Source organism: Puma concolor, chromosome B2, assembly GCF_028749965.1.
Source record: "Puma concolor isolate L17-30 chromosome B2, mPumCon1.1.hap2, whole genome shotgun sequence".
Classification (NCBI taxonomy): Eukaryota; Metazoa; Chordata; class Mammalia; order Carnivora; family Felidae; genus Puma; species Puma concolor.
Genome location: NC_141671.1, coordinates 140806290 through 140830753, shown reverse-complemented (window position 1 = coordinate 140830753; position 24464 = coordinate 140806290). Strand labels below are relative to the sequence as shown.

At 39.0% G+C, this 24464-nt stretch overlaps 1 protein-coding gene and 2 non-coding genes across 10 annotated transcripts in view; all 3 read left to right on the top strand.

The window, feature by feature from the left end:
- Positions 1–24464, top strand: part of IPCEF1 (interaction protein for cytohesin exchange factors 1) — a 184795-nt gene that overhangs the window by 148240 nt on the left and 12091 nt on the right. For all 8 annotated transcript variants that reach the window (XM_086708183.1, XM_086708181.1, XM_025925304.2 and 5 more), the window contains 2 exons: positions 5134–5506; positions 22793–22986. In XM_086708183.1, coding sequence (XP_086564309.1) covers positions 5134–5506; positions 22793–22986 — 567 coding nt within the window. The remainder of the gene's footprint in view (positions 1–5133; positions 5507–22792; positions 22987–24464) is intronic.
- On the top strand, positions 316–422 carry LOC112862952 (U6 spliceosomal RNA). Its single transcript, XR_003223813.1, has one exon. It is a non-coding gene; the product is annotated as a U6 spliceosomal RNA (small nuclear RNA).
- Positions 11263–11365, top strand: LOC112863056 (U6 spliceosomal RNA). Its single transcript, XR_003223873.1, has one exon. It is a non-coding gene; the product is annotated as a U6 spliceosomal RNA (small nuclear RNA).

The window sequence follows — 24464 nt, the reverse complement described above, 5'->3', positions numbered from 1 at the left end:
TTGCTGTATTTTCTTTCTTTTTTTTTCAAATATACTTTGACTAATGTTGCTTAAAATTTATAGGCTGACTCACGTCTTCCTAATTACAGGCTTTTGGTGGCTGTCTCAGACTATTTTTCCCTATGTCAAATTTGTGTTTTTAAACAATTCAAAGAAAAATATTGTAGAGCTGATGAGCATTTGAACTAAGCTTCTTTGATAAATAAAACTATGTAAGTATTGAATCACTGAATTCTACACCTGAAGCTAATATTACAATGTATGTTAACTAACTGGAATTTAAATAAAAATAATCTACAGAAAATGGGAAAAAGTGTGCTGGCTTCGGCAGCACATATCATAAAATAGGAATGGTACAGAGAAGATTAGCATGGCCCCTGTGCAAGGATGATGCGCAAATTTGTGAAGAATATGAGAAAAAGCAGTATTGACTTTTTAATTTAGTTATATATAGTCTCTTCATTAAAACTTAGATTTTTAAAATGTCTTTAATTTTCTCATTAAAAGTAAAATATTTAAAACCCAAATGTTCTGAAATGGGTGAACCACCATGCAATTATTAACCTCTAATAGATAACACAATAATTTTGTTTAAGATTATGAGAACATCTTGTGGGGGTGTTTGCAGTGCAGTCAGTAACAGTCACCATAGATCCTGGGATTAAGGTAAATCCTTTGTAGCAATTCTGCAGAGAATTTCAGGGTGCTCCTCAGAAAGAGACTGAACTGTTCTGGGCTGTTTTTCTTCTAGACCACTTTGTAATGGTATTAATTTGTTAGCAACTGTGGGTCAGGTATAGATGTAAAACACAGAGATGCAAAAATAACTACAAAACAGCCTATTCTCAAGTAACTCACCAAAAAAAAAAGATGAACAAGTCAATCGGCGATTACGGTATGAGTTGACAAATAAACTGACATTCCGCCTGGTGTGACAGAAGCAAGCCCGGGAGCACCAGGCAGAGGTAGCCATCTTGCCCTGAGGCCACCGAAGGATGTGGAGCCAGTCCTTGAACTGATACTGAAGGATGGGCTCGTGTTCATCACACAGAGGTGGGGTGAAGAGGAGAGACTGTCGTTTCTTTCTACCTTCATTTGATTTGCTGTGAGAAGTTTTATGAGTATAGGACATGGATGGTTCATAGAAGGCACTGAGCTAAATGTTCTCTGTTTGACTTGTGGCTTTTGGTTCCTACAGAATGGTAGAAATACTGAAGCATGATGTAGCACCACAGTATCTATTTATAAAGTACATTTTCATGTTCCTTTCTCTGTCACAGCATTCCAGGTTCACGTTGATTCATATTTTGTTCATCTCTCTTCTGATAAAAACTCGTTCTGACCTGATACACATCGTTTTTTTTCTCGTTTTCTTTTCCCTTCTCTCTTGTTCTTCCTTTTTTCCCCTTGCTCACTCTTTTTTCCCTTTAAAAATCAATTTTGTAGTTGTTACATGGAGCAAGAGCAAAGACAGTGGATTGAAAGCATTTGAGTTGTATGTGTTAGGAGTAGTACCTCAAAAAGGAATATACTTCCCCAAAGTTTCTGATGCTCAATGAACATGTCTTTCCTTGGTCCTCAAGGACCTTTCCTTGAGGTCCAAAAAAGTTTGTGGAAAGTGCCACAGCAGTGATGTGTGCAGGCTTTTGCTTAAACAGCCCATTTGCTATAATCAAATTACAGTAGTATCCACAAGGGCAACAGGAAAAGCTTGCACATGCTCTCTTTTCAGAAAAGGAGGCTGATTCCAGCAAAGCCAAGTTTTACTAAAATAGCTCACAATAGGGGAACGTGTCAGGACTGGGCCTGAATGGTATTTTTGTTAATATGTATTTTGTAGCTCATTCTAATGAGTAAACCAGTCTTGGCATTTATTCGACAGCTTGGGGGGTGGCGGTGTGCACTCTCTCCTCTAGATAACTAAGGTTTTATTTAGTGAATTGCAAATCTTTGATCTCTTAGTTGTTAAATCGTCTCCGTGATTTAAGGCAACCGATTCCCCAACTCACTGACACATTCTTGAATGGAAAGTTTTATGTCTGTGCAAATACATTGTTAATAAGATGTACGTGGTGAGTTAGTATCTCAACTGGCTATTTTAATGTCATGCTACTAAAAAGTGGATCTATCGATTGTTTGACAACGTATGTCTAGTATTCAGCAAATTGGGCACACGTTGGGTAAATACTGGCTGTTCCCATCAGAACACAGAGTTTAGAATCTGCAAAATGTCCCCAATATGTTCTTGGGAACATACTGGTTGGGAACAAAATCAACCATTCTGAGTTAGTTGCAATGATTCTGAGATTTGGGGGAGAAAATCCTAGTTTGTTCTCTGGCTTCTTCTCACTAGCAATTTTTTTTCCTACCACTTCTTTGGACTTTTGAATGCTTGAGATTGACACAGTATCCCACAGGATGACATAATAAAACTGAACTATAAGATGGCTTTTCTGTCTCATCTGCCATTGGAGATACAGTGTGACCCATAGAGCACTGTTGTCTCTGTTGTCTAGATTTTTGGATTTTATTGAACAATAAAATTAAAAAGGAAGGAACAACATATGGTTGCCAGATCTTTATTTAGCTATGTAGGACATTAAAAAAAAAACTTAAAAAAGACAAAACTAATATCTACCATCACCATTTTCCAAAAAGGAAGGCATATATTTTACCATCAAAATGAATCAAGGATAAAATCTCAGAATAAGTGGAGTCCTTTGCAACGCAGTGATTGGCGATGCTGCGTTGATGTTTTCTCCGTGGACAGATGAGCATTTTGCCAAAGAATGTTATTCACTCTTGCATTGTGTGTTAGGATCTGCTTTCAGAAGATCCTATATCATCAACCCACTTCTCATAGTCTAGGTACAGTTTTTGGTTTCTTTTTAATGAATGAAGAGCTTGCAAATGGATTCTTGTCTTTTTTGGTGAAAGTTTATTAAAGGTTTTAAATTATTAAAGAGCTAGTGAGTTAACATGATTTCATCTATGTAGTCATGAGTGGTTGCTGGGCATGTACTAAAGAATGTGATTCTCCATGATATTGGAGGGCTTAAATATATGTACTTTGTCTACATCCATGGTCTTCACTCAGTATTTTGCTTCCTGTCTGGCGTCTGCTTTTGCTGAAACTTTTCTTTCTGTGAATTCTTTTTCTTAATTACCTTTGTCAAGACTTGTTGCTCAATCAGTGAGAATACAGTGATAGATTACAATCTACTCTTTGCTCAAAATATCCTTCAATATTTCAAAGAATTCCCCAAAGAGGCTTTTTACATTTCTAGGGAGCATTGAAGATAGGGTAAATTGTGTCATGGAGATCTTTCAGATCCTAAAACAGAGAATTCAGAGTTCTACAAATCGGTTTTGGAAAATGGCATCATAGTTCTTGGTTCTTGTCACATGGATATAAATATCATACATTTTTCTTTCGATTCTTTTTTAAACTAGTTTAGTTTTTTTAATATCTTCTTTAAGAAGACATTACAGCATACAACTGAACCCCCAGCATGTTAGTTAAACATGGGCTGTAGGTCCATAAGTAGTAGAATGGAATTTAAATTTAAATTTAATCTTGGGGCGCCTGGGTGGCTCAGTTGGTTAAGCATCTGACTTCAGCTCAGGTCATGATCTCACAGTTCGTGAGTTCAAGCCCCATGTCAGGCTCTGTGCTGACAGCTCAGAGCCTGGAGCCTGCTTCAGATTCTGTATCTCCCTCTCTCTCTGCTCCTCCCTGCTCACACGCTATCTCTCAAAAATAAATCAAGATTAAAAAAATTGGGGGCGCCTGGGTGGCGCAGTCGGTTAAGCGTCCGACTTTAGCCAGGTCACGATCTCGCGGTCTGTGAGTTCGAGCCCCGCGTCAGGCTCTGGGCTGATGGCTCAGAGCCTGGAGCCTGTTTCCGATTCTGTGTCTCCCTCTCTCTCTGCCCCTCCCCCGTTCATGCTCTGTCTCTCTCTGTCCCAAAAATAAATAAATGTTGAAAAAAAAAATTTAAAAAAAAAAAAAATTAAAAAAATTTAACCTTAACCCCACTCCTTTTGGCAACTAATGGAAATACAGAATACAAAAGATGAATTATCTGTCAGTGTATTTTATCAAGTCTTTGTAACAGTTCCATAATGAACTTTGCTGTGATCTGTTAAAGAGTCTTCAAATTAAATAATGACAATGCTTAAAAATTGTAATTTTTCCCTTATAGCAAACTTAACTCAAACAGAACAAAAAGGGATTGTACTAATAATCCTCACATGAAGTCTGAGAATGAATGTCTTGTGCAAGGTCAACGCAGCTATTTCTGTATCACTGAGATATAAAGTTAAATGTGGTGTCTTCAGCTGTTTGAATAAAAAAGGGGGGGTTATTTTAATTTTTTTATTAATATGAAATTTATTATCAGATTGGTTTCCATACAACACCCAGTGCTCATCCCAATAGGTGCCCTCCTCAGTACCCATCACCCACTTTCCCCTCCCTCCCACCCCCCATCAACCCTCAGTTTATTCTCAGTTTTTAAGAGTCTCCTATGGTTTGGCTCCCTCCCTCTCTAACCTCTTTTATTTTTTTTCCTTCCCCTCCCCATCGTCTTCTGGTAAGTTTCTTAGGATCCACATAAGAGTGAAAACATATGGTACCTGTCTTTCTCTGTATGACTTATTTCACTTAGCATAACGCTCTCCAGTTCCATCCACGTTGCTGCAAAAGGCCATATTTCATTCTTTCTCATTGCCGCGTAGTATTCCATTGTGTATATAAACCACAATTCCTTTATCCATTCATCAGTTGATGGACATTTAGGCTCTTTCCATAATTTGGCTATTGTTGAAAGTGCTGCTATAAACATTGGGGTACAAGTGCCCCTATGCATCAGCACTCCTGTATCAGAAAGGGGGGTTTTAAATACAAGAACAAAAAAGCTTTTATTCTGAATCATAGTTGGTAAGACAAATGAAAAAAACAAAACAAACAAAAAAAAAAAAACCCAAAACGTGTGAATGGTTTTTTAAGATGATTTGTTACTAATAATTTGTTTTTGACACACTGGGGTACCTTCACTGAGAATGGAGAGTAGAGAGTGCTGGTTGAATCATGATTTATTTTATTCACTTTTGGTTTTATTTGTGAAATAGGCTACACAGCAGGCATCTTCATCTTCACCCAAACTGAGTGACACGTCACGTTCTTCTTCTTCCTTGGAAAATACAGAAAAGACACACAGCAGTTTGGCCTCCTCCTTATCTAGAGAAAGACAGTCCTGGATCGACATAGTTAATAGTTCTGCTGCTGCTGACGATGAGGGACAGTCTATAACACTTGCCGTAAATGTTCACTCACCTGCACCCTCAGAAGCAAACAGTCGCAAAGCCCTGGAAAACAGCTGTGCCACATCAGAAAGTGAATTTTTGAACTCTTTGTCTAGTGATGACGCTTCTTCATTGAGTAGCAACCTGGACCATCTTACTGTCCCAGACAAGCCCACTGGATCAAAGATGGCGGACAGAGGTAAACCAAGACGTTGTTTACTCTTCTCTAGAGAGCGAATATTTGTGTATAGATGTGGAACTCGAAGGTTAATTCGTAAAAAGAACATTTAAAGGCATGAATGATAATTCAATAATTAAACAGTCAGGTGGGGCTAAGCGCAGGGGTTACTTCTGAAAAAGAGTGTATGTGGAAGATTCCAGCTTCAAGGCCATTAATCATCCACTGTAAGTGTTACTGGCCAAATGCTTACAGGTATGAGACATGCGATTTCCCACCAATCTGAGGAAACTCTTGACTCCTTTTTGGTCCCATGTCCTATGCTCTGGAGCCTGTGGTGATTAGATCAGGATTTTGTAAATTGATACTTATAACATTGTCTTTGTGGCTCCAAACAAATGGAGAGCCATCACCTTCCCTGGACCATGACCACAGTCAAGGTCTGGGTCCTTGCTGGTTGGCTTCTGAAGGTGCCCGTGTGGTTGAAAGGAAGACAGACAACTTTCATGCACTTTGGAAGGCAGCACTAGAACTTTCAAACACAAAGGTGAGCACAGTTTATGCTTTTGAAATAAAATAATTTAAGTCTTAGCAAAGGGAAGAGTTAATGGAGTGTAGAAATTAATAATGCAAACTTTCTTTTTTAAAAAAATTTTTTAATGGTTATTTTATTTTTGAGAGAGAGAGAGATACAGAATGCAAGCAGGGGAGGGGCAGAGAAGGAGGGAGACACAGAATCTGAAGTAGGTTCCAGGCTCTGAACGCTCAGCACAGAGCCCGACGTGGGCCTTGAACTCACAAACCGTGAGATCATGACCTGAGCCGAAGTCAGATGCTTAACCGACTGAGACCACTGAGCCACCCAGGCGTCCCTATAATGTGAACTTCCTTAATACTCTGTGATAATTGGTCTTTATCTTTTGTTCAGACACGCTTTTTTTGTTTGTTTGTTTTGTTTTCAATCATGATGCATCTTTTTGGATAGTCTGTACCTTATTTATTTATTCAGGTATAAAACAAGCTTACCTGATCAAAAGATACTGAGCAATGAGAGAATGTTGAGTTTGGTTTGTATTTTTTTCAGTGTACTAGTGAGAAAAAGTTGACCAGTGAAATTCTCAGGATAACATTTCTAGATTGGCCCGAAAACACAGATGGCTGCTCTCCCCTCTTCCCTAGCCTGATCAGGGAAAGTTTCTTTCAGTCCTCAAATCTCCAGATAATACCCTATTAATTTAATGTTTGGTGTCAGGGTAATTTGAGCCAAGTATCACAATTTCAGGCCCAGTTGTGTGTGTATGTGTACACAGTATTTTGAAATATACAAATTGGAATGCTCAGGCTGGGGACTCCACTCGCCAAGTCACCACGGTTGTCACCACTGCCTGTGGCCTTATCCAAATACTTCACGCAGTTGAGTTACCTGCCTGGCTACTCATGGCCTTTTTTGCTTAATACCCCTAATTTTAGGCCTGTGATCTACTTTACATTTGAAAACGTGGAGTGAATGAAGTAATTGGTGAAATGACTCCTATGTCTTACTCCTATGAAATTACGCCTATGTCTATAGGCGAAGGCAGTGGGACAAGGAGGAGAATGGAAACAACAATGAGGAGTATAGGGGGAGTCACAAGTGAACTCTGAAGAATGGAAACAGTAGACACAAGCTGGCCTCTGGTTTCAGAGGTGCTGTTGTGTAGAAGAAATGTTGGGCGTAACCTCTGTCTCCTTGGAAGTGAAAACCGATGCAGATTGTGCGGCTAGTGGCGCAAGTAAAAAGGAGGTAGTTTGAAATGCAGCATAAGAAACTTCTTTTTAATTGGGGCACCTGGGTGACTCAGTTGGTTGAGAGTCTTGATTTTAGCTCAGATCATGATCCAGAGTCATGGGATCAAGCCCGCGTGGCACTCTCTGCAGAGTGTGGAGCCTGCTTAAGATTCTCTCTCTCTCTCTCTCTCTCTCTCTCTCTCTGCTCCTCTTCCTCCCCAGCCCCAACCCAGCTTGCATGCACGTGTGCCCCCTCTCTAAAAAAAAAAATAAAAAAATAAGCTTCTTTTTTATGTTGAAAACAGTTCAAGATTGAATGGGTTTCTTGGAAAGTAGTGCATTCCTTGTCTTTGGAGGTTTTTCCTCATTCTGAGACAACCATTTTCATTGGGTTTTAATTGCATATCACCTATTGATCACAATTTTTCTTCTTACAAAGATATGCTGAAGAGAGGATTTAAGTATCTTGAACTGGATGGCCTCTAACTTGATACTTGGCAGAGGCTTCCAGATACAAGGCTGCTTGAACTAAAGAAAATCATGCAAAGTAGCACATCTATTATTTTCTAGGTGAAAACTCTTACTTTACTCATGGGGCCATGCGTAGAACTAAAACCTGTCATGTATGCACACGTGCACGTGTGCTCTCTCTCTCTCTCTCTTTCATGCACACACGCACACATGCACACACACACACACACACCACCCCCAAATGAGGATGGCTTTAAAAGCAAAATAGAGAATAAAATTCCATTTGCATTCTTTGCTATGAGATGACCCTGCGGATTAAGTTTTTCTTTAGGACGAATAACCTGTGAGTCATGAGAAGTTGCATGCAGCTCTTGTCCATGTCATTCTGGGAGTGCAGGGGCTGCAGAGCTGGCTGGGGACCAATGTCTCTTTTAGTCTAAGGAAGAAGAAACCTGGTATTTTTAAATTTTGAGTTAAGTGCAGATTGACTGACAAAATCTCTGTGCTTCCTCAGACTGCTTGACATGAAGGTATTCCTCTCAGTAGAAAGGAGGAGAAAATAAAAGTATTTTTCCCTCACCGATGTGTTGGCAGTTGCCATATGTTACAAAATTTTTGCTGATGATCTTCCCCTGCTGCTGGGGATTTGGTTAAATTCCCAGAAGAGTTAAACCACATAAAGTCATTGCTATGGAAACAGAGACCAGGTCTTTTTTTGCGTCTGTGATGATTTGCTGTTGAGTAATCAGTCTGCATATTATGCTTTTTTTTTTTAACGTGTGTGTTGGAGAATAAGGTAGCTTTTCACTTCTGTGGCTTCTAAAAATTATTCTTTTTAGCTGCCAATTAAAAAAGGAAAAGCCCTGAAGTTCCTGTGTCTGAAATATTGTTCAGGGTGTTTTTATGACAGGGATTGGAATGTCAACACAGTCCAAAACAGGAGTTAAGATTTTAGATTAAGTCGCAGTCTCAAGATGCATTTGCTGGAGAATGAGGCTTGTATCCTAGAAAAGATTCTTATAGGTTACTGCGTCCTGAAACAAGCAGACAGCGTGCATTACAGCCTTCTTTTTATTTTGACAATGAGAGAAATATTTTGCAGTTAGGCAATTACAATTGTGGTTGCTAGAATTTTATACTGAATTTAAGTGGCTTTTTAGACATCTCTTCCCTGTGGTGTGAGCTAATAAAAAAATGCAGGGTGTTAATTGCATCCTACTGCCTTTCTGCTTTGGGAGTTCCAGAGTTCCAGAGCTATCCAGATTCCTCACAGAGTCTTTCCACAAAGCACAGTGGGAAAAGAGGTCATGGGGTCAGTGGAATAGTCCTCTCAGCTCGGTTTTACACTGTATCGTTTCCTTCTTTTGTGAGAGGTTACTTGGCCTGGTACTTATGCCTCTGTGATAAAGACTCACATGTATGTCTCTATTTACTTTATGCTGACAATGTGGAGATGATTTTATGTATGCTTACATAAAGGGTATGGAGTGACCACACCCTGGATGCTGAAAAGCTGAATAACCACTAATAAGACTAACGCTCAATTTATGTGAATAAATGGTCAAGTAAAAGGCCAGTCAGAATCAATCTGGGCATCATGTTGACTTAAAAGAATTTTTAGTGAAGAGACAGGCATACTAGAGCATGCATGACATCTCAAGAATGGGACATAAATGAACCAGATTTTAAGAGTTAGTAAACATTACCAAAATTTTTACACAATCTGAGTGCAGACAGGATGGATGCTACGTTATTTGAGTTAGCTACTTCAGATGTTGCTGTAGAAATGATGTGGCATGTCTCTTTAGGAAGCAAGAGGATAATTAAAAAAACGTTGGATACTGAAGTCGATTCAATTTAGCCTTATTTTATTGACTACCTAACACGTACTCATGACCGTGTCCTACCAGGAAGACACAGATGAAGAAGATAAAACTTCTGGCCTAAAAATTTTAACATCTGATGGGGAGAGTGGGAGGAATAAGACTTATTTAACAAAAGAAAGCAAAGTAAGTGCCACAGAGAGATAGAAGGTACTCGAGGGATTTAAAGGAGAGCAGGCGTTCAAAACAGAGAAGGTCACATCTAAGTAATCTGTGATGCAGGTGGGAGGGTCTGCACACAGAGAGGGGGGCCGTAAGAAAGAGGGATGGAAAAGAAATTTGGATGATGTTGAATGCTGGGCTGGTCGTTAGTTTATTTCAGTAGATCGTGGATGATTGTTTCTGGTCAGCGTACTCATATAATGAAAACAATACTTTAGAAAAATCATGTCTACTTCAGAATGTGGGGTAGACACATATAAGGGGACACAGGAAATTGGAAGAGTGGGAAACTTTTAGAGTAGCTGGGGTGGCAGTGGAAATGGGAAGCAAAGGAGGAACTAAAGGGTTTCTGTAGTATGCCTGTCAAGGTGAAGAGCGCTTGCTCTTTGTATCTCCATTACTTAATTCGGTCCCTGGATTTCCCAGGGATCCCATTTTTTGAACTATAATTTGAGAAGTGATCCCAAAATAGGGATAAATATTTACAATAGGATAAATCATGAATCTATGTCTCTCTCTCTCTAGGCTTATTTCTGCAGGTCTCTAGTCTTTTACTGATGTTTTATCTTCTGCTTTGATGGCAGAGGAGTTAGATCCTCCCTTTATAGCATGCTTTATTATTCAGTAGAAGATTACTCTCCTTTGCATGATCTTCCAGGTAAATTTTTGGATTTGATTTTCAAGTTTAATTTAAAAAATCACATTTGGATTTTGATTAAAATTTTCTTGAACTTTTTAGATTAATTTGCTATCTTTAAATCATCGAGACATTTCATCTATGAACATGGTATATTTCTCCATTCAGGTCATTTTATGATTTTAAGTACAGTGTTTTTCTTATAACTATAGCATATATCTTATTGAGTTTGTTCTTAGACCTTTTATAATTTTTCTTGCATTTGTGAATGGAATCCTTTTATTCCATTTTTAAAATAATTATTATTGCTGTTGTGGAAATAGAAGGTTTTTAATTACATGTTTGTCTTACACTAGTCTCCCTACCTTACAGTTAGAAGTTGTTTTGTTTCTAGATAAATTATCCTGTCTTTATGTGATGACCACTTTAGCTGGTCCTCTCTAATAGTTATGTTTCGTTTCTTTTTGTTACTTGTGTGATCGGAATTTTCCTGAAGTTTATTTTTTCTATTACTTTAAAAAAGTCTTTGGCATTATTGATTGCATATTATTTTTATTACCCAGTTAATTAAATTTTGCTTTATTTTTACGAGTTTTCTTTTAATTTTATTTAGAATTATTTTGTTTGACCTTTGCTAGCTCCTTAAGTTAACTGCCTAGTTGGTTCACTTTCACATCTTTTTTTCCTAGTAAATATATGCAGGTCCTGAGTACCTCTTTGACTAGACCATGCGGTTTGTGTAATGTAGTACTTTCACTGTTGGCTATTTGCAAACAGTCCATTTTAAGAGTAATTTAACTTAATTTCTTCTGCAACCAAACATATTTTTAGAAGAGTGCTTTTAAAATTCAGAGTGAGTGCTTCAGCAGCACATATACTAAACTTGGAACAATACAGAGAAGATTAGTATGATCCCTGCACAGGGATGGCGCATAAATTCATGAAACGTTCCATATTTTTGTTGACCAGAATTAAAATAAAAACTTACGCACACACAAAATGTTTTTGAATATTTCAAAGTGAATATGTTTTTGGCTGTCTGGATGGGATTCACAAAAGATCAGTGACAAAAGGTCAATGACATAATTTGAGGAACCATGGTCTTTATAGAAAAAGATGGTAGGTTTCTTAATGACAATGGCTGTGGTAATCTCTCTTAGGGATATGTTTGCACAGTGCTGAACATGACTTCCCCTGATCTACATGTCTTCTTGAGAACATATATCTGCCGTTTACACTATTTGCTCTGGGAAGAATCCTTGGTAGTTCTTTGAAATGCTTCTTACCTCATGGTCTCAGATTCATTTTTTGTCTTTATAATTATATTCCTAGCCCATTTTTACTATTCTGGAGACCCTTGAATACATTTCTCTCTACTTAGCAATAGCAAGAAACTGTGATGATACCAGCACGTGTCTGAGTTTGCAGCTTGGGCAAATCGAAGGTCAGTTTTCCAGGCAGACCTTTTCATCAGGATATCATCTTAAGCCTTTGAGATCTATTCCTGCACTATCCTTCTGTTGTTAATTTCTAATTTTTCTCCATACAATGTTATGCTTTCCTAATTAAAGCAAAGCAAATAAGGTTCTATCTTCCTCAAACTACACAAACTATAGTAAGTATAAGATTGAAATATTTTTTTAGTAGACTTATATCTTTTTTTAAAGCAATTTTAGGTTCAGACCAAAATTGAGCAGAACGTACTGCGATTTCCCATCTGGCCCCATCCCTACACATGCATAGTCTCCTCCATTATCAACGTTCCCTCCACCAAAGTAGGATATTGTTACATCTGACGAGCCCACATTGACACATCATTATCAGCCAAAGTTCTTGGTGTATGTTAGGGTTCCCTCTTGGTTGTGCATTCTATGGGTTTGGACAAATGTATAATGACATGTATCCATCACTGTGGTATCATATACAGTATTTTCACTGCTACAAGAATCTTCTGTACCCCACCTATCCACCCCTCACTCTCCTTACCTCATTGGCAGTCACCCATCTTTTTTACTGTCTTCAGTTTTGCCTTTTCAGAATGTCATGTGATATAATTTGCAAACAAAGTTTTATTTCTTCCATCCCAATCTTTACATCTTTTATTTCCTTTCCTTGTGTTGCATTAGCTAGGACTTTCAGTACAGTGTTGAAAAGGAGTGGTGAGAAGGGAAATCCTGGCCTTGTTACTGATCTTAGTGGGAAAACTTCAAGTCACTCACCATTTATGAAGTTAGCTGTAGGCTTTTTGTAGATCTTCTGTATCAAGTTGAGAAATTTCACTTCCTTTTTACTGAGAGTTTTTTTTTTTTTATCATAAATGGGTCATAGATTTTTGAAGTGCTTTTTTAAAATATATGTTGATAGGATCATGTGATTTTTTCCCCTCTTTTAATCTGTTGATGTGATGGATTACATTAATTTTTGGATATTGAATTAGCCCCATGTACCTGGGATAAATCCCATTTGATTGTGTTATATAATTCTTTTTATACATTGTTGGGTTCAATTCGCTCATATTTTGTTGAGGACTTTTATATCTTATGTTCATGAGGCATGTTGGTCTGTAGTCTTTTATAATGTGTTTGGTTTTGGTATGAGAGTAAATCTGGCCTCACAGAATGAGTCAGGAAGTATTCCATCTGCTTGCTTCTATCTTCTGAAAGAAATTGTAGAGAATTGGTATAATTTGTTCCTTAAATGTTTGGTAGATTCACCAATGAATCCATCTGGGCCTTTGCTGTTTCAGAAGGTTATTAATTATTATTTCAATTTTTAAAATAGAGACAGGTCTATTCATATTATCTATTTATTCTCATGTTAGTTATGATAGATTGTGTCTTTCAGGGGACTAGTCCATTTCACCTAGGTTATCGAATTTGTGGATGTAGAGTTGTTCATAGTGTTTCTTCATTATCTGTTTGGTGTCCAGTGGGATCTATAGTGATGTCCTCCTTTTTCATTTCTGATGTTGGTGACTTGTGTCCTCTCTTTTTTTTTTGCTTAACTAGCTGAAAAAAATTTTTACTTTTGGCCTATTTAGATACTTGGAATTTAGTAGGTATAATTTACTTACTGAGTTTTTAAGAATCCAATTCCAAAATTAGCTCATTGTGTTTATTTGATTGAAGGATAGGTGAAGGGGATAATAATGAGATCAAGAATGAAAATTTTGGCCAAATAATGCTTAACAAATATTTATTGAGAACCTACTGTCCTCCTGGCACAATTGGCCTTTGGAAGTACTTTAGTGAATTATAATAAAGACAATAGTCCTCTTGGGTAGAATTTACAATCTTGTGAATATGTCTATCATGGCAGGGTAGGGAGATAATTAGGTAAATATAAGAAGATAATTTCAGGTGGTGAATAAGTTCTATTCAGGAAATAAAGTAGGAGTATATAGGGTTGGAGGAAGGACCTTGATTTAGATGACTGGTCGGGGAGGACCTCCCTGAAGAGGTGATCTGAAAGCCAAATGGGACAAAGGAACCTATCTGGCAAAGTGCCCCAGACAGAGAGAAAATAAAATTCAAGGGCTCTAGCAATAGAATAAATTTTGTGGTTCAAGAAACAGAAAGAAATCCAGTGTGACTGGAACAGAGTGAGCAGGGGAAGCATAGGAAGGGATTGGAGAAGTCAACAGCAGCTGGCTTATGTGACGACTAGTGGGTCCTGTAAGGTGTTTGGATTTTGTTCTAAGTGCAGTGGGATGATTTTGGAGGAACTGAACCTAGGGAGTGTTATGGATGTGGCTTATGTTTTAAAAAGATTACTTCATTATATGGAAAATGGATATTAGGAAGCTGCAGTACACCCAGTATGTAGTTGTTGAAATATGTAAACAGTGAAATGATGGTGGTCTGGTCTAAGTTGGTAGCAATGGAGTGGTGGTGGGCGGGGAGCGGGGGGTCAGAAAAGATTATACATATGGGGTATATTGTGCACATAAAATATAAGAATATAAAATTCATAAAAGATTCTTGCCTAGTCTATCCCTAGTCTCTAAAATGCACTGCCTTAGCACAGAGTGAACATTCAAAGAGTATTTGATGAATTGGGTAAATGAATGGATCAGAAGTGGAAGCGAAAAAGTGGAATGAAGGTAGAGTTATAAGTTTTCCAGCACATTCAGTCTCTTGTATAACTAAGTGTAATTGCAATTCTTTAGAATTGGTATCATTTCCTGGGAAAATGTTTGCCGGGAGGGATTTAACTCCATATTTAAATACATAACTCTAAATATGTACACTGTGGATTTCCTCTAAGGCCAAAAGAAGGATGTTATACAAGTAATTATAGATCACGCTAGACTGTAATCATCGAGATAAAGAAAAGAGAGCTCCATCTTAAAAAAGGTAAGAGCATTTATCTGCTCCAAACCTTCAGTTTTGCTTAGTGAAATTAGAATAGGGTAACTTCTTTTATCTTGCCCCACTGCCCTCCCATTTTTGTATTTTGTGCTCACTTGTCTCCATCATGGATCCACATGGTTGATGGGCTCTGCAGTTTTTGGAGCCAAGGTTGACATATTTACCTATGGTACACTGGATTTATATCCTTGATTTTAGGAAATTTCCAGCTATTTTCCCCTTTTATTTCCCATTCAACCTCTACCTTGCAAATATATTTTAAAAAGAAAAAAAAAAAACCCAAGGAAATGCCTTTTTTGTGTGCATGCCAATATGTTTTGTTTTCTTAGGATGTGAGCAGATATAAACATTTGATGTCTGCTTTAAGTATTTCACCTAATCCTGAGTGCTCTTATGATTGGAAGAATACATTTCAGAAATAAATGGAATATTTGTTTCAAGAATGTAGAGCTACATGGACTCAATCTTAAGATTATTTCTAAAAATCACTGCCACAAGATGCTATAATAATAAAAAAGAACAACATTAAAGATCACGCAGCAGACTAGGTTTGTCTTTTCAATAGGGTAAAAGAGTATTGAGTCACCTAACTTAATAGAAACATCACACACCCAAGAGAAGAAAAGGTGAGAGGCTTTGAAGGGGACAAGTAAAACTACTCGTTTTCTACTTGGATGCTCTTGCCCAGTCTGATTTCTCTATTTAAAAATTTATCTCACCTGCGATCGTTTTTGTTTTGTTTTGTTTTAACCACCTCTTTCCTAACTCGCCTTCTTCCAGTGTTCTTTTCTCCATGTCTGTGCTTTTCTCTTTATTGTACACAGAACCAGACTACCATAACCATGATTCAGCTTCGGGCTCCTGATTGGAACTGGATCAGTTCAAATGCCTGAGCAGAGAATCTGATTATACAGCCTGTCTCCTACATTGCTGAGCAGCTTAGGAATTTCCTGGTCTGGTGCCCTGTGGCCCTGTGAGAACAGTGTTAGCTGTTTAAATCCCGGCTACTACCTCAGAGACAGAGGCTCTGGGTGGGGATTTTTCGCTTGGAAGACAGAATAGTGGGACCAGGGATCTGAGCCTTGGTCTGCCTGGTCCAGATGGCTGTCATCTCATTGACTGTATATTGCCTGATTTGAAATCTTTCTTCATTGGGCTTTATTCAAAAGGAAGTTCATGAAATATATTTAACCTAGCATAGTGTTTCAGGCTATGGATTTGGGGTCATAACCTATGTCTGTCTCTTTGTGGCTTTGGTCAGAGTTTTTATATCTTGACAGTCCTTCATATCAGGGCTAATGTTTTTTTTTTTTTTTCATAGGGTCCTTACAAAGTTAATGAGATAATGTTGGTATAGTAGGTAATATAGTGCCTTTTACATACTAAAAATACATGATGGCTGTCTCCACCAGCAGCAACAGCTGTGGAAATAGGCAGTCTGTCTCTCAAAATTATACCGTGGTAATGTTCTTGGTTAGCAGTGTCCTTACTGTTAAAATGAGTTATCCAGATGTATCTTAGTTACATAACTCAAATTTGTCTGTCAGTGTTATTTTAAGTCTTTTGCTATGATGTAGAGTTGTCAGAATCACTAATTAGAAGAAGCCTATGAAAGTTTTTGAATCTGTTCGCATCGATAGGTGTTCTGTTAAATAACGTTTGCAGTCTTAATAGCTACACATAATGTCAAAAGAAGCATGTAGTTGCTCTCTTTGTAACAAGTGTCTTCCATGGCCTAGCTCAAACACTTGGAACATAGTGGAACATAGCGCATGAAGCAGGGAATACCGTTTTCTAGGTAAACCTTTCCAGGCATTTCGTGGTGGGGAGCTAACATTGTCTTCCTTGAGACATCATATAGACTTTTTCAGTCTCAAACAGGCTTGCTTTCAAATTCTGATATGAAATATGGCATATGAATTTCCTGGAGCACGTATGTTCCAAATAGAAAAATAAAAACCACACTCTAGAAAGCACAAGGAAACACCAAAAATAAGATAGTGGGGGAGGCAAAGTTGAAAATACCGCATTTAAAGGGATAATCTGCATACGGTGTTCTCGACAGCCAAATTCTGGGCCTCCAGGAGCCTGCCTGTCCTGTCAGAGGCAGACAATAGGCCGGGAAGAGTGGGAGGATGGGGAGAGAGCAGCGCATTCATCTGGCATAATCTTGGAAAGGAGCGAACTTCTAACCATTAGTTAAGATGTTGTTTTGTCTCATCTGCTGATGTCACCAAGAAAGATCTTATTTAAACAAAAATCCTATTTCTTCCTAGAGTTTAAATCTCTGCGTTACTTGGACCTCCGTTGAGAGAGTTTGCTAGTTGGATCCCCTGAGACATTTTGAGCTAGTCTAACAGGTGTAAAGGGTCCCGGAGAAAAAGTAGGTGAGCTGCTTTCTGGATGAGTCCCTACTTTTCACCTGTAACTCGAGTCCCTTTCTCTTCCAGTGAGTTGAAGCTGGGGTTGCATGACAAATTTGTGACAGTCTCGCCTTGCTGCACAGAGCACAGTCCATGGGCCAGCAGTTTGAGCATCACCTGAGAGCTTGTTAATAATTGAGAGGCTTCAAAGCCATGCTAGACTGGCTGAGTCGGATTCTGCATTTTAACAGAAGCCCTGGGTGATTGTTTGCCTATTAAAGTTTGAGAAGACTGGTCTAGAAACTCACGGGCCTGCACAGTGTGGAATTGAACTTCTGTTCTTAATTCCATCGCTGATTTACATTTTGGAAAGATCACTTACTGTTTTTCAAGACTCTCCATTTTTTCCCCCCTCCATAAAATAAAAATAGTTATCATCTTCCTTGGCAAAGCCTTGTGAGCTGGATGAGATAGACTGTCAAGTGCCGTATGTGGTGAAGGGAGTTGAAGTCCTGTTATTTTATGTAAGAAGGACTGAGCTCTTGAGGGGAAGGCTGGCAATTGCGTGAACACTGGACTGTCAGAAAAAATTCACTTATTTTGCTGCAAAAGATAAGGGATGTGGAGATGATAAAGGTGACTTCTGCTTCCAATGTGAGATAGACCAGCGGTCTTTGGCAGCAGTCTTTTTCCTTGCTCCTTCTACAGTCTGGTTAAAATAAGACAAATAATCTAATATCTCTTAATATGGAATTATAATTTAGAAAAGTATTTACATGAAAACATGAAAGGGAGAATTTATTTTAAAGTTTATTCATTTTTGAGAGAGAGCGTGCAGGGGAAGGTCAGGGAGAGAGGGGGATAGAGGATCTGAAGCGTGCTCTGTGCTGACAGCAGACACCCTGATGCGGGGTTTGAACCCACGAACCGTGAGATCATGCCTTGAGGTGAAGTTGGGCGCTCAACCGACTGAGCCACCCGGGTGCTCTTGAAAGGGAGATTTTAAACATTACTTTATGCAGTAGCCCCTTCGAGGCACAGGATTAACACACCAGCACTACTCACCTGTGCTCTGGGGTCAGGTGTAAGTTGTATTTTGTTGTGCTTATACCTGTTGTGTCTTTAGTTGTCCTGTGAACCCTGTTTATCATCTGCTTCCATTATTGTTGGCTGTTCATCTTATGGCCCCGTGAAGACCCAAGCACCAGCCATTAGTGGCAGGAAAAACAAGACAGAGCTCCCAGCTGGGTCACGGGAGGGGTTGGATCATAGGTTTGTCCCTTGAGTATTTAGCGATATGCTGTACATCTCTCAGATTATGACCCAAAAGAGCCAATAGAGATATTTTCTTGACTCTTAATGTCACCATTTGTTATTGTATTGTCCTTATGCTTGTGGGCAATTCTGGAATCTGGTTCTTAGAGGTCAGATGCACATCTAATCTTTCGGTTTCAGGTTTCCTCCCAGAAGGGGGTGCTGGATGGCTGGGAGGCGAGAGCACAGCAGGAACATTCACCTGTCAGGTTCCCCCTTGCCCCAGCAGTTTTAGCCTTATCTGAGCACACTTGCAGCTTCCTATTACCTCAGTTTCTAAGTGAATTCAAATAGAGAGTGTCTTTTGAACATTATTTGGTCATATTTTAGGGGAATTCTGTATTAACTTCCGGTAATCCCAACAGGTCCGCTTTACCTGTGGGTTTATTTCTGGAGGATCAAATTGCACACGCATCGCACACACATGCACACCCCCCTACATACCTACAGACCACACACAGACCCCACACATCACACCCATACCACACCCCCCATTCTGCACACTTACACCACACACTGCACGCATCACATACCACATACACGCTACCCACGCACAGACACCACATCCATAATGCACACACATACACACCCATATGCTCACGATTAATGCCCCCAAATTTCAGTCAGGGAAAGGAATGTGTGTGGGGAAGAAAGATAATTCCTGATATTTTAACATAAAGATGAAATATATCTATATAAATATATTAAATCATGATAAAACTATCCAAAGCAGCCCTGTTTATTTTTCATTTAGGGAATGTACTTTATACCACCTTATTCTAAGTTTCTAAAGTTATTTTTAGCTTTACCAGTTTCCTATCTTTTGAATTAGATATGTGGTCTTTTTTTTTTTTTTTTTTTTTTTTTAAATTTTTTTTTTTTTAACGTTTATTTATTTTTGGGACAGAGAGAGACAGAGCATGAACGGGGGAGGGGCAGAGAGAGAGGGAGACACAGAATGGGAAACAGGCTCCAGGCTCTGAGCCATCAGCCCAGAGCTCGACGCGGGGCTCGAACTCACGGACCGCGAGATCGTGACCTGGCTGAAGTCGGACGATCAACCGACTGCGCCACCCAGGCGCCCCTAGATATGTGGTCTTAACATAATCATTTTACCCTGACTTAATTATGAAGTAATGTACTAGTCACAAGTAATTTTATTTTCGATCACCATCTTTAGTGGCACAACTGAGGTGCTTCATGAACACAGAGAAATTTAAAGAAACCATTTTATTTTCTTTCTTATATACTTATTTGGTTTACTTCCTGAAGTTTGTTAAATAGATAGTACTTAAATCCTGTGGCACTGAAAGCTGTGTGTTTAGGCTTTATTCAAAGTGGAGTCTCACTTGCCTTGCTGTAGAAAAAAGGACATATAAAAACTGTCGTATCCTTGTATGTCTGAAATGCCCCAGGGTCCTCAATCCTAATGTCCCCTCTGAGAGTCTGATATCTGTTAATTCAGTTTTCTTGAGACTTTCTGGTATCTACAGCTTAACTACAGGACTGTTACCATGCTTAGTATTCCTGCTGTGCAAGTATCCTCAGTTATCAGGACAATCTCCTAAAAACCTACTTTCTCAGAGTTTTATTGATATATATTCCACATACCATATAATTCATGTATAAAAATGGTTCAGTGGTTTTTTCGTATATATAGAGAGCTGGACAACCATCTCCACAATTGAATTTGACAACATTTTCAATACCACACACACACACACACGCACGCGCACACACACACACACACACCTATACACATTGGCTATCGTTCCCCATTTCTGCCTGTCCCTTCCCCAGCCCCATGCAGCCACTAAATCTACTTTCTGTTTCTATGGATTTGCCTGTTCTGACATTTCATGTAAATGGGACACAGTGTGTGGTCTTTTGTGACTGACTTCTTTTAGTTAGCAGAATGTTTTCAAGGTTCATCTATATTGTAATATGTATCAGTACTTCGTTGCTTTCAGTTATGGAATAATATTCCATTGTGTGCGTATACCACATTTGGTTTATCCATTCATCAGTTGATGAACATTTAAGCTGTTCCCACCTTTTGTCTATGATGAATTGTACTGCTATGAACAGTTGGCACAAGTTTGTGTTAGCATGCCGTTTTTATTCTCTTGAGTATGTACCTGGGAGTGGAATTGTCGGGTCATATGGTAACTCTTTGTTTAGCTTTTGAGGAAGTGCCAAACCTTTTCCTTAAGTGGTGACTTCGTTTTATATCCTTACCAGTAATGTATAAGGGTTTCAGCTTCTCCGCATCCTTTTCTACACTTACTTTGTCTGTCTTTTTGATTTTAGTCATCCTGGCAGGTGCGAGGTAGTATCTCATTGTGGTTGTGATTTGGATTCTCTGTAATGACTAATGATGCTGAGCATCTTTTCATGTGCTTATTGAGAAAAACTCACTTTTGATGTCTGCACACAGTCTGAGCCAGAAGTTCTAATTGTGTTCAAATGCAGTTTTGAATATTTCCCCCCTTTATGGAGTCTGTTTTGGTAGAGAGCAAAGAGGTTTACTGACCGATACTTGATGTCAGTTGCAAAGTTAGTTCAACATCTTTACCCTCCATTTTATGAAAAAAACATTGGCAACACCTTGTGGTGGCTTTCTGGTAGTAGATGAGGAAAAGTTATTGCTTAAAGATGTCTAATCTTAGAAAAATAAACTGTAAATTAAATCAATTTTGCTTGATTTCGAAGCTCCTATATTAATATTGTATGCTTTTCTCTACCCTTTGGAGAGGCCTCTTTTGTTTCAGTTCTTCCTAATGCCATACCTTTGATATGGCCCTCTATCAAGCTTATTCTCAGAGTAAGATGTAAAACACCTAGAGACTAAAAAGTACATCGTGGACAAAGAAATCTTGCTGTGTGTCTTTCCAAAAATTATTTTCGGGGAATGAAGGAATAAAGGACCAAAGTTCTAGTGGGTATTAAGGCAATATCCAGAGATGAAGATTTTCTTTGGGTAACCTATATCATTTGGGGTCCTTTCAGTTGTGTGTGATTGATAACTACACTGACAGTTGCTTAACGAAGGCAATGTATTGGCTTCCAGAACTGCAAGGGCTCCAGTAGAGTGACCAAGATCCATATTTCAGCTGTATCCTATAGATTGGCTCCATTCTCACGATTCTTGGGGTGATCTGTGGAAGCCTCCAGCTCATATTATCACATGTTTAGGAAAACAAGAGAGATTGATTCCCTGATATCCCACCCAAGTCTCAGAACTGAGTCTTCCTGGCCCCAGTTGTTCTGACCTGAGACATCTGCTTATCCCTGAATCAATGACTCTGGCCAGTATGTGGAACTGTCATTGACTTAGCCTAGTTCATGTGGTCCCCCACTAGATCCCATGCAGAGTCACGTCACTGGAAGCATTTGGGTTGAGGTTAGCAAGTTGTGGTTAAGAAGGGGGGTGGAGGTATGTGGCAGCATGAGAAATGATCATTATCTGCTCAAAGCCACATATCACATGGGGATTCCTTCTCTCAAAGGGCAGTTTTAGGAAGGACATTAAAAACTTATCAGGAGCAATGGTTCTCAAGCTTTAGATTATATATTAGTTTGCTAGAGTTTGCTTGTCCCATCAGTGTATTTTAGAAGCAGATAACTTGTTTCACAGATTCACAGATGGAGAGGAATTTTGCCACAGGATGAATCATTCTCTGAGTCTCACCAATACCACATTTAGATGCTATTTGGATTAGATTTTGGACTTAGAATTGATGTTGGAATGGGTTAAGACTCTTGGAGATGTTGGGATTGGGTGAATGCATTTTGCATGTGAGAAGGACATGAATTTGGAGGGAGCTAGATGGTGGACTATCACGAGTTCAGTTTTGTCCTTCCAAAATTTCTATGTTGAAATTCTAGTTCAAAAGTATCTTAGAATGTGCCCTTCTTAGAAATGAGGTTGTTGCAGATTTAATTAGTTAAGATGAGGTCAGGAGGGAGAGCCCCGAATCCAATGTGACCGACATCCTTCTAAAAGGAGGAAATTTGGACACAGAGACATACACAGAGGGAAAACACCCCATGAAGACTGGAATTCTGCCACAAGCCAAGGAACTGACAGAATCTAGGAGAGAGGCCTGGAACAGAGCCTTCCCTAGTGCCTTCGAAGGGAACATGGCGCTGTCATTACAAAGTACCATGAACTGAATGGCTTAGACAACAAAAATTTATTGTCTCATAGTTCTGGAAGTTAGAAGTGCGAGATCAAGTGTCAGCAGGGCCTGGTGTTCAGACCACGATGTCTCATGTTCTCAATTTGACTTCAACTGGGTTTATTGTTATTGCTTTTTAAAAAATTTTTATTTTAATAGAGGAAACAAAGGTGTCTGAAGATGACGAAATGGAGAGACTCTACAAATCGTTGGAGCAAGCTAGTCTCTCTCCTCTCGGGGACCGACGGCCTTCAACCAAAAAGGAGCTGAGAAAGTCCTTTGTGAAGCGATGTAAGAATCCATCCATAAATGAGAAACTTCACAAAATCCGAACCTTGAACAGCACATTGAAGGTAAAAAATTTCAGATTGTGGATAAACTCTGGGTGTGGGGCAAGGAATGGCTGCTTCTGCAGAGATTCATGCCCACCGGTGTGTGTGTTTGGGTGGAGGGGAGGGCAGTAAAAGTAACTATAATCTCTGTAGGTTAGGATGACCTTTGGCCTCCTTAAAGTACTAGAACGTTTGCACAGTAGCACCAAATGCACTTTTCTACAATAGGCCTTGATTTTTACATTCACTTTGGTATAAAAGTTCAAATGTCAAGCTCCTAGAAGATAAGGACCATGTGTAATTTTTTCTGTACCCTTTACTTAGCACAGTAAATGTTGATGAAGGCTTGGGATAGTCAACTTGTGAGAATAAACAGTGAGATTCATAAGATTTTGGAATTTCATTGGATTCCTTAAAGAGTGCCATTCTGCTTCTCTCCTACTTCCAGAAGAAAATATCTAGATTTCAGATAGAGCCAAGACTTCATGATTCTCAGACGTAGGCTCTGGAGTGAAGAAACACGTGAGAGACAGGCAATGGAAAAGGTACACTCGATGGTAATAGACTAGCAAGTGTTTTCACAATGGGAATGAGGCACAGGGCGCAAAACGTACTGAGGCTATTTCCAGGTCCTCTTCAACTAAAATGGTTCTTCACAACAAAAGCATCCTGCTTTCACATGTAGATTATAGCATGAACAGGAGGAGGCCAGGAGACTTTGTAAAATAGTCCCAAATTAGCAGAAGATTTATAGATGCTGAAAAGCCTTGATAGATTCTGCAGTTTCATCCTGGGTTGTATATGTCCTTTTGCATCAAGAATTTGAGTCTCTTTCCAGGAAGAAATAGCAATCAAAAGCCAAGGCTACAAAGAAACGGCTGAGGGACTCTTCGTCAGATGTCCCTGTTAGTAGAATAGCTAAGCATCCTAAGAGGCTGCAAAAATGAGGCTGAAAAAGAAAAGGAAGAGGAGTATTTTAATTATACAAAGAAAAACCAAGTGTAGAGAAATTCTCTAACGTTTAATGATCGACATTAGCAGCACTCCTTTCAGAGCCAAAAATGTTCTATTCCATGGTATGTATGAAATTGATAAACATGTTTGGTCATTCAGTGTAGTATTTTACGATCTTATTTGTGATAACTGATGTGAGTGAATACATTTTTCATTAGACCAATATTTCCTGAATCTTACTGTGTACGAGGCTCTATTCTTGGGCACTGGGACCACTGAGTGCCCCACACTGGATGGTGGAACAGAGAGGAAAATAGAATGTGGTCTGCTGAGCGGTGTAGCTGATACAAGCTTGGGTGCTTTGGTAGCCCCAGAGGAGGGACATGGCTGCCTATCTGAAGCCATTAGGGACAAAGTCATGAAGATGCTGACAACTGGTCCGTGAGTAAGAGATGAAGAATATTAGGGTTAGAAGGAAGGACATTCATGGAGGAGGAAATGTATGTCAATGGATGATATATTGCAGTCCATGTTGGGAGAAACAA